The 10,130-nt window shown below is 41.9% G+C and overlaps 1 protein-coding gene and 1 long non-coding RNA gene across 2 annotated transcripts; both read right to left on the reverse strand.

The window, feature by feature from the left end:
• Window positions 1-38: 38 nt before the first annotated feature.
• Window positions 39-3,579, reverse strand: LOC103987203 (GDP-L-galactose phosphorylase 2). Its single transcript, XM_065157069.1, has 6 exons — window positions 3,026-3,579; window positions 2,780-2,892; window positions 2,377-2,679; window positions 2,117-2,302; window positions 1,719-1,979; window positions 39-589 (listed from the first exon to the last, which is right to left on the reverse strand). The coding sequence occupies exons 1-6, from the start codon at window positions 3,129-3,131 to the stop codon at window positions 263-265; spliced, it is 1,296 nt and encodes a 431-aa protein (XP_065013141.1). The 5' UTR covers window positions 3,132-3,579; the 3' UTR covers window positions 39-262.
• Window positions 3,580-6,307: 2,728 nt separating this feature from the next.
• Window positions 6,308-10,116, reverse strand: LOC108953201 (uncharacterized). The gene is made up of 3 exons (XR_001978750.2): window positions 7,760-10,116; window positions 7,236-7,595; window positions 6,308-7,157 (listed from the first exon to the last, which is right to left on the reverse strand). It is a non-coding gene; the product is annotated as an uncharacterized LOC108953201 (long non-coding RNA).
• Between the last annotated feature and the right edge of the window lie 14 nt (window positions 10,117-10,130).

Genomic DNA, 10,130 nt, shown 5'->3' on the forward strand with positions numbered 1-10,130 from the left:
CAAAACCTCAGAGAAGATTGATGAAATTAGAGAGACTATGAAGAACAAGCATAAGGAGAAAGTAGCTGTCATTACTGTTCATAAATATCAGTGGACAATGGAAGTCTTGAATCAGCAGTGGGTTCAAAGCTACATGAGAACCACACTTGCCTTGTCAAAAGACCCAGTGTTACACAACACAAACACACGGAAGACAGAACTTTGGTGCTCTGATTCTTCTTGGTAGGTAGGCAGAAACAAATCAGTAGGCAATTCAGAAGAATCAGGCAACCTTCAGGTGAGGAGAAGCAGGGCCCACTGGGGATGGGGACTGATATGGGGCTCCTCTGTTATCTCCTGGCTCCATCTTTTCCTTCTCAGACTCCACCAGACCAGTGGCCTCAAAGATGTACACTTTCACTTCTTCAAACCTTGCCTCCGAGAGGGAGACCTCAGCCAAGAGCCTCCATGCATAGTGCTCTGATGCCTCATCGTAATCTTTCTTCCGCTTCAGGACCATGTGCCCACTGATCTCCCACACAGCTGGATTCACTTGAGTATCTAAAAGGTCCTGGCCCACTTCACCCAGTGCCTGTTTCTCAGCATAACACTGCAAGGTGCGGTAAAGGGAGAAAGCCTATCAGCACCAACCTAACTCTTCTTTCTCTAGAGTTAAGAGTGCTAAGAACAAGCACCACTGCAAGCAAGAAAGGTCAGTCAAAAAAAAGTACTACCAGAAAAATGCAAGCTCCATTAGCGACACCTAGTACGGATGAGACTTGAGAACATCTATCTCATCTACTTCCTTGAGCATGCATATAATGGAAAAGATGGAATAAGCCTAAACGATGTCAAATCCATAATGTCATTAATGCATCTTTTCCATGTAAACCCAGAAGTTAGACAACCAAGTTTGTTTTCCTTAATCATGTCTTCTCCTTTTTTTTTTCTTTAGCTCAATGTCAGCATGATGTAAGCTATACAAATTGATAAACTTAAGGCAGATATGATACACAAAAATACTTGCAATATGATAAATATGTAAAAAGAGCAAGTTGTTCATGAAATGCTTGGTCGCAGAAGTTTTTAGTTTTCCATCCATGGTTTCTCATTTATATCTTTGCAGCAGAAGGATTTGTGTATTGTCAAATGCTTTTAAGAAGCTAAAATGTAATAGTATAAACAGAGAGTCAAATGTAAAAAGCATAATTCCCTTTAACATTAACCATCCTAGCCATTCAACAATATTTATATACTATCAAGATGACATTCGAATCACATTGAATGATTCCAGATTCTGTCCATAAGAGCCAGTTATCCAATTCATTTATTTGTCTTTGGGGCAGAACTATCTGTGGACTCTCAAAGAAAGGCTTTCGACAAGCTAAAATGTAATAGCATAAACTGAAAAGTAAAATGTAATGACTGCAATAGCGTAATTCTCATTTACATCAAGCATCCTATGCATTGATCAATTTCCATCTATCACAGGATGATATAAGAATTGCATAAACTGATTCCAAGTCCTGTCCGTAAGAGACATTTATCCATTTCATACTTCTTTCTTGCATTATCTGTCACAGAATTTACCAGGACCAAACCTACATTAAAAGTGAAAAAAGCTTATTCTTATTACAGATCACCTAACAAACCAGAGAAGTGCAGTTCACTAGGCCACCTACACAATAAGCCCATGCTAAGATGAATGGAGGCGGATGGAAACAGCAAATGCAATTTACCTGGGGAAAGAGGAAGATCCTCCGGCCAGAGTCAGATATAAGAACATTAAATGGGATATTGTTCTCTTGGAGACAGATGCAGGAGTTGGCAACTACATCGGATAAGTCCTTCAAAGTATTTCCTCCCTCATAAACAAGACCCCTCACGGGATAATTCAGCAATCGTGAGACCTTCACTCCATTATGGGACAGACCTCCAACAATTGGAATCCTTTGAGTGGAAGCTTTCTCCACAGGAAAGGGCATGGATAAGAAATAAGCCTGTCTCGACACAATAAAAATCTTGCTTGGTCAATCTTTCTGCAGACTTCATCACAGTGACTTACTTATTGTGTCAATCTAACAGTAGCTATAAGCAGAGATGAAACAGCAAGCCCGAGCATCTCTGGAGGATATACCTGGAAATGCAGATGATTGATGGTGGCAAAGGCACCCAAGCTGTTGTACCCGAGCCTAAAGTAAGGGCTCCCTGCTTCCGCTGCCATATGAAGGGCGAGCAAGAAACTATCAGGGTCAATCCTCTGAGGCAAGCAGTCGGGCACGCGGGGAATCAGCAGCACATGACCATACTCAATGGGGCTCACCTGCAAACACGTGAATAGAGATAGAAACGGCTGAACGTGAATGTCATGAATCGGGAGTAGCTCTTAGCTCTTACATTGATTGCAACAACATTGGGGGCGTTGGCGTCACCAACTGCATCATCCTCTAATAAGCGGCCACTGCCACTTTCCCCGGGCTCGAAGCGGAACAGGACCTCCTCCTGGCCGACCTTGGTGAAGTTAAACTTCGCACGATCAAAAGGCTGGAGGACGCGGTCGACGCGGAACTCAGTCGGCCTCTTCTTGAGGTGGCGGCCTTCGTTCAGCTGCGCAACGAAGCCATACTCCCCAGGGATCACCTTAGTCTCGCATGCCATCACGTCGTACCGGAACAGCCCACGGCTCATCCGATCCTCCCACTGTGAAATCCCCCAAAGCACATCAGAATCACAGAGAAAGACACTAGAAAGAACCCCCAAAAAAGTTCGAATTTTGATGGCACGTATAGAAGAATGATACCTGTCCCAGCAAAAGGGTGTTGAGGAAGAAGTCGGACGGTGGTTCGTCGTCACCAGAGGAAGAAATTTTGGGCCTCGCGTCGCTCTCGAAGGCATAAAGCGGAAGCTTGGAGACTGCCAATGTTTTCCCGCAACAAATCAGACGTGAAAGCAAATCGAATCGCCCAAGAGGATTCCAAAAAGGAAGGAAAACAAAAGGACGAGTTTTGGAGAAAAGGGAAAATCAAGATGGAATTTTGCGCGTTACCAGGCAAGCAGCACTTGCCGAGGCAGTTTCGGTCGCAGCCGCGGGGTTCGCCGGAATCTTCCTGATAGTTTGAGAGCACGGTCGGGACTCTCTTAATAGTTAGCATCTTCCTTTCTCTATCGGTTATTCACGTAACACGAGAAAAGGGGAGAACAGGGGGGAGGTGGGGACGGTTAAGCTAATTAACCAAAATAGGGCAGGGGAAAAGGAGGGGGAGAGTCCTCTCCCACCGCCGGCGAGGAAGAGGAGGTCGGAGGAGCTTCCGCCGGCTGAGGGGAGAGCGCCGCGACCGCCGTGGGGAGCGGGGCTGCGCTCCTTGTCCAAGAGAAGGCCGGTGGAGAAAGGGGGACACTTGGGGGTCTGCACTTGCGGTGCGGTGTCGAGGAGGCGGTGGTGTCCCCACCCGCCGGCTCCAACGCTACAAGCCGTGATTGCCCACCTCGACTTCGCCTACCGACTTCGTCGTTCCCCCACTTCTTCCACTCCTCGTCGCTCTCGTTGCGCCGTGGAGGGTTATCGAGGATGCGCTCGTAATCTACGGAAGCGGACGAAGGCGGCAAAGCAATGGCCGTTATGGCTGGACGGGCCCCATTTGTGGGGGCCGCCGCCTCCCCACCTACCCATCTCCTGCTTTATTAAAAATTCGACTAAATTATTCTAAATAAATCAGCATTTTGCTCATTTTTAGTTTTTTCTTTTATATTCAAATTTAATTTCTGAAATTTTCTATTTTTAGCCTTGCAAAATCTTATTATGGGCTTTATTTTGTACCCTAAAATCCAACAGATACCTGCAAATAGTCCCTTCATAAACCAAAAAAGAAACTCTCAAGAAATCTATTTCACCTTCAGGACTCAAATCTTCCACAGGATATACTAAAAATTATTGACACATCAAGTGGAGCAAATTCCTAATATAAAATTGATTCCATGGACTTCTGTCAAGCATGCGTTCGACAGTAGAATGGGAATTTTTGTGACCCAAAGCATATTTCTTCCAAGAAGAATCTGTGTCGTATCTTTGTCCTCCGATCATCTCAAGAACAAGCAAGAACAAAACATGCGGGCGACAGATCCGATAGCACGGCATTGTAGGCATGGGTGAGTGATTCTTCTCGACCCACGTCTCTCTACTGTCTTCCATTTCCTGAGCTTCTTCTGCTACTGCATCCGATAGCTCTGCATCTCGAAAGCTTTTGGCTGAGATCATGTACAGTGAAATCTGCTCGATGCTGGCTTTGCAGAATACATTATCTGACAAAGGAATCAAAGTTGATGGCTTAAGCTAAAGCATGTCATCTCTCTTGTTAGTGTAAGCGCTTACGTTGCGATGGTGGTGTGCTCATGTGGTTGGACTATAGAAGTAATCGAGTGGCGTGTGAGATCAAAGTCTTAAACCTAATTATTTCGATGCACATCTCTTGAAGGCTCACTGCTCTAGAATTTTCTTTCAGCATCGTCCATATAAGATCCATCTCTATTACTACTGGATATTACAATATCTCATAACTGATGGCTTTATATCCTAATCCGAAACCAAACCAGATTATATAGCATATACGAGGATTATCCCATCTATCTATGATTTCAACCCAATGAGATAAATGATCTATTAACTTGATAGAATTAAAAATTAATAATTTGTAGAAACACAAATTAAAAATACTTGTCACACTTTATAGAATGATAAATAGAATTCCTGAAGAGATACTTCTTCGAGCTGGTGGCATAGGCACAGCCAATATGTTCTTGTGAGGTTTACATCTCATGAAGCAGCAAATTTGCTTAAAGGTTATGGAACTCTACTTCTGAAACATATGAGACACCCACTGTGCTGAGGACATCGACCAAGAACACAGAAGTGGATCATGAAATTTCATGCATTCAAGGTAATGAATGCATTGTTTATCTACTGGGAATAAACTTAATAGTCTGGTCTTAATCTTTCCCCCCAAGGAAGGAAATTGCAATCAGAATGGAAATGGAATCACTTGTTCTTCGGTTTTCTTTCGAAACTGTAAAGATTTGCATGCAGGATTATTACTATAAATTTTCAGCAAGAAGACTTCAATCAGAATTTCTAAATAGCTAAAGTTCATAGATCTTTTAGGAAATTGCAGTCTGTATGGAAACGGAACCACTTGTTCTTCAGTTTTCTTTCAGAACTGTAAAAGATTTGGATGTGAGGATTATTACCATAAAGTTTCAGCCAAAAAAGTTCAATCAAAATTTTAGGCCTTTCAATGGATCACTTGCTGTCTGTAAAATTTGATGACATATATTATTTACAAGAAGATTCATGAATATATGTTTGCCTGAATAGTGAACATTCCTACTGCAGAAACTGAATCCTTCAACTCTTTTGAGTGAATCCCTGAGGAGACTTTATGTCACACAAAGGAGACAGAGGAAAAAGGGAAGGATAAATATTTAACCTTTTATACACAAGCTTATGCTTTGAGGCAACCAAGTGAAACTTAGGAATAACTAAATGATACATAAGTTTAGCTACTGCATGCATGCATGCATCAACTATTGGCTTTTTAATGGATAATGTTTTTCTATTCATTTTTATTTGAGAGTATGTTTTTTTTATAAATAATAAAACATCGACGAAATAAACTTAATTGAAATGGGAGACTCTTTGAATAGGTTGGTTTTATGATCTAGTGTAATTCAAATGTAACTAGAACATGATCTTTAGATGATTAATATTAATATTTTTTTATTTTTTTTAATAATTTATAAAAATTAATTATTAAAATTTAAGATTTTTTGAACTGATATTTTTCTACTAAATCAATCCAAAATTTCACAGAACCATTAGGATATCATTCTAAGATAATTATTATTATTTAAAAAAATATGATATTAATTGTTAAATTTAGAGATTTTTTTGTGATCGAGTATGATTCGATTCAATTTCGAGTGTTAACTTAGTTTTTTTAATAGGTTATGCGATTAAACACTTTATCAAATTTTTATTAAACCAATCAAAACTTTCACAGAATCAATTAAACATTATTTTAAGATAATTAGTATAATATTTTTTTTCTTTTTTTAAAAATATAATAATTAATTATCAGAATTCAAGTATAATTTTGTCAGCTTCAATTTAAAATTCTACATAATCAATAGGATATGAATCTAATCAGATTATATAAGAGAAAATCTAAAGATAGTTTTGTCCAAGTGAGGAGAAAAGGTCCCACCATCCAGTAAAAGAAACCCAATAGTAGATGCCATCCGATCCAGTACAGAAAAGAATCAATAAATATTAGGATCTAAAAAATACTGTAATTACCCATCAGAATTCAGTGCAAGAACATCTTTGAATGTTTATTTATTTGACACTGATGACCGAGCACTGTATCCAAATCTTGTCCAGAATCTCCACTCTGACAAAGTAGAAGAGCATCTGACCATAATTTCTGCATGAACTGGTAAATGACACCAAAAGGGTCCGCAATCTGTCCCAAGTACTTATGTTGTCTCTTCCAGTGAAGACCTGCAGCAGGAGGCAGCTTTCCAAACTTTCGAGATCCATGACCTGTTCCTGTTCCTGTTCCTGTTCCTGTTCAAAGAAGGCTTAGGTACCGTGCTGCCAGTCTCTGCTCGCCTTGATGAACTGATGGAGTCAGTTTCCGGCAGCGGCAGTTGCTGCAATTAGCAGATGAGGCAGCCGGCTCTACCTGCGTGCTCTTCTTCTTCTCCCTTCATTAATGCTTTGCCTTGTATCATTTCTCCAGGGCCCAAAAGCATTGATCACCTTGTCAGACGATTCAATCCCTCTCAGTTTCTGCACCTCCTTCAATTTCTACGCAGGCTTCGAGCAGTGTATAATGATGCATCTTAGCATACGTTAAGATAACGAGATTCTTCATCTGAAATTGACTCTTTTGCAATTGCAATGCATCCACCCATGGAAGGAGACGAGATCAGAATCAGCCACGGCGGTGGAAAGAGTGTGATTGTCGATATGCCACTCGAGATGCAGATATGACATGAATGAGACTGATACTTCCACTGTTTCAACATTATTGATGGTTGTCAACCCTTTTCCGAAGGCTGCCTGACAGCAGCATGATGGAACAACACAGGCGAGGCAGCCTTCGGTGATCCATCATCTGTGACTGCTCACGTAAAGCACAGGTTAATGCTATTATACCAAGGTAAAAATGTAAACTAATTCGATTATAATATGCGCATACCTTAGCTAATAATGCTAGAAATGATGACAAATGCTCCATCACATCATTGTCTGATCGATTGATGTTAGTTTCTATGAGCACAAAAAAGACTGGTGTGGTCGAGTCCATAATCATCTTTTTCTTCGACAGCAGTGTCTCCATAATCCATGAAGCTAAACTAGTGGGATTGTGTAGACCCAAATCGGCATTCCACTATCATATGCTTTTAGAACGGAAAGAAGATGCTTGGACTCGAGCACCTTAAAAAACAGAAAGAAGACACTACTCATCACCTCCTATATTTTATTTTACGCTAATTATTGTTTGATCATTTCTTGCCCATGCATTATCTCTAATCTCGTTCGCACTGCTCGTCGCCTCCTATATTTCACATGTTTAGTTAGAATCAAGCAAGCAAGTAATGGAACTAAATGTAGTTGAAGTGTAATAGAACAATAATAATAATTGGCCGCAATGTTCAAACCATTTGGATCGGCCACATAGGTCGGCAAGCAATGCTTTGCCGATCTTGATGGAACACCAACCTTGAGTGTCTCTTTTGCAGCGGTGGCTCCTTTTGCAACGTGAACAAAGCATGCTGTGGACGTTGCAACTCCAAAGAAGCGGCACAAGACAAAAGGAAAAGGCGAGGATTCTTCCACTGAGTTCAAAGTGGCAAAGCTCGAGCGAGAAAGAAGCAGATGTCCATCTCGTTACAAGCAATCAATACGAGTTTCTCTGTGTGATGTGAAGTGTTCAGCTTCGACATGTTGATTCCTGCACATTAAGAGAGAAGAAGGACATGCATTAGAGAAGTCTAAAAGAAAGCCTATGGTGGCTGGGCAGGGGCATCCGGGCGAGCAAGGAAGGCTTCTGCCATCAAACTGGGGAAGTGTGCACGCATCGAGACTTTAGTTTCTCTCGTGTCATTCATTGCCAACGCAAAGGGTGAGACATGGCACCTTCCAAAGATCCTCTCTTGTCCTCCGAGCCAGAGCGATGATCTCTTCAAAGAATGGAGGGAAGAAAAGAATGATGTGTTCTCGCTTTGTTTTCTCCTCCTCTTTAATTCGAAGCTCTCTTTCTCTCTTTTTGTCTTTTCCTTTGGCCGAGCACGTTCATCGCCTGCTTTCCCAGTGTAAAATGAGGGGTGTGAGGCGAAGCGCACCATTCTTTAGTTAAAGCTAAAGAGGCCTGTGTTAGTGCCTCGGCTTTTGAAGGCCTTTGGCGGTCATTCCTTCTCTCCTTGAACTGAAGACCGGCTTTGTCGCAGGCAGCACCACTGCATGGGGTGCGGTGATCGACGTGCTGATATCGAAAATGATGGGCACATTACTTACTAGTTTGATTTGTCTCTTGTACTCACTCGATGTCCAATCATCCATCTAGAAAACTATGCTTTCCGTCTTCTGTTCTTCTTGTGGTTGTCTTGCGAGTCTCGTGACTTCATTTCTTCCCTATCGTCCTGCTTGAATTGTCGCTACATGCTGTTTGATCTCTTGTGAAGGAAACGGAGAGGTTTACCGTTGCCCGACAAGGTAGTTCTTGCTTCTCTGCACTTGACAGAGAGAGAGAGAGAGAGAGAGAGAGAGAGAGAGAGAGAGAGAGACTGTTCAGGGGCCATTTGCCATTGGAGAAAGATCTTAGATGGGCATCAATATCACGACTGACCATTTCATGTGGCCATTCAAGATATCTCATTGGATCTTCTCTCAATCCACTAGCATTCATCACATTGCTTGGTGGCAAACTTCACATGCTTCTTACACCACCGTCACAAAAGTCTCAGATGGTGACTTGTCAAATGGCTACCCTTCTTCTCCTTGGCTTCGAGGAGGAGGTGCTTACCAACTAGCCACAGAGCACCCCCCCACCCTAAAAGGGAGGTTTCAGATGCCATGGATGAATTCAAAGTGACCCATGCATGCAAGGGAGTGGATTAGCTTTAGCCAGATAATCCACGAAGCCTAAAGGAGGAAAAAGGAGTCAAGTAGAAGCACTAGGAAGCAAAGAAGGCAACTTTGGGAAAGAAGAGAAGCAAAAGAGAAGTGGCTCCTGTGCAATTCCCATATGATACAAGAGCACTCTTTCCCATGTGAAGGGGGCCATGCATCTGCATCTTTTCCTTTCTTTTGGAGTGGAGGAGGATCTTACCCCCACCTCCATCTCTCTCTCTCTTTCTCTCTCTCTCTCAAGGACCATGTATCTTTGAAGGGTGGAGAGAGGAGAGGGACAAGAAATAAAGCAGGGAAATAAAAGAGAAAGCTTCAATTATTCCTTCCCACGCAGCATATCAACAGCTGTATATATTATTACAGCCATCATTGCAGGTCACAATCATTCCATTGCCTGATTGATTATATAGCCATGTATGATCTCTGTTACCTGGACATAATGATTCTGCTATAATCACGATTGGCATCACTGACCAGAGTACAGGAACTGGAAAATGCTTGAAACAGTAGTAAACTCGTCACATCTTCTGCACATCATCCTCTTTTCCTATTGATTGTGGCCAACACAGAACATCTATGAAACACTGTGGTCCTTGTGCTCATCCAGGACATTCCAAGCTAGACTTTTAATGGCAGTGTGCAGGCTCTGAACTGTGGCCCCATCAGCAATCAGTGGCAGGTGCCAGCTTCGGTACATGGTGAAGCAATAACCCAGTTGTTGTTGCTCCTTTGCAATTTCTTCCTGCACATGCAACGTTCTCTTTCTTCTCTTGGGATATAAGGATTTTTGGAGGCCATGCTGAATCCTTCATTCAAATTTCTGTTGCCTCATTTGAGTTGATCTACTTGGCTCCTATATTTACCACTTAAGATTTGCTGACGATTCTAAACCTCAATCTGTCAAGTTTGGGCCAACATCTTGAGACCCACTTTAACCTCATAGATCTTTTTCCTAACATCT

The sequence above is a fragment of the Musa acuminata genome, chromosome BXJ3-6 (genome assembly GCF_036884655.1).
Source record: "Musa acuminata AAA Group cultivar baxijiao chromosome BXJ3-6, Cavendish_Baxijiao_AAA, whole genome shotgun sequence".
NCBI classification, from domain to species: Eukaryota; Viridiplantae; Streptophyta; class Magnoliopsida; order Zingiberales; family Musaceae; genus Musa; species Musa acuminata.

Bases quoted from the DNA above. Each gene is read 5' to 3' on its own strand.
- LOC103987203 (XM_065157069.1), bottom strand. From the start codon at position 3,131: ATGCTAACTATTAAGAGAGTCCCGACCGTGCTCTCAAACTATCAGGAA. The intron at 2,303-2,376 runs GTAAGAGCTAAG...ACGTGTTTGCAG, and splicing joins CCAATGTTGTTGCAATCAAT to GTGAGCCCCATTGAGTATGG. The intron at 590-1,718 runs GTAAATTGCATT...CGCACCTTGCAG, and splicing joins GGATCTTCCTCTTTCCCCAG to TGTTATGCTGAGAAACAGGC.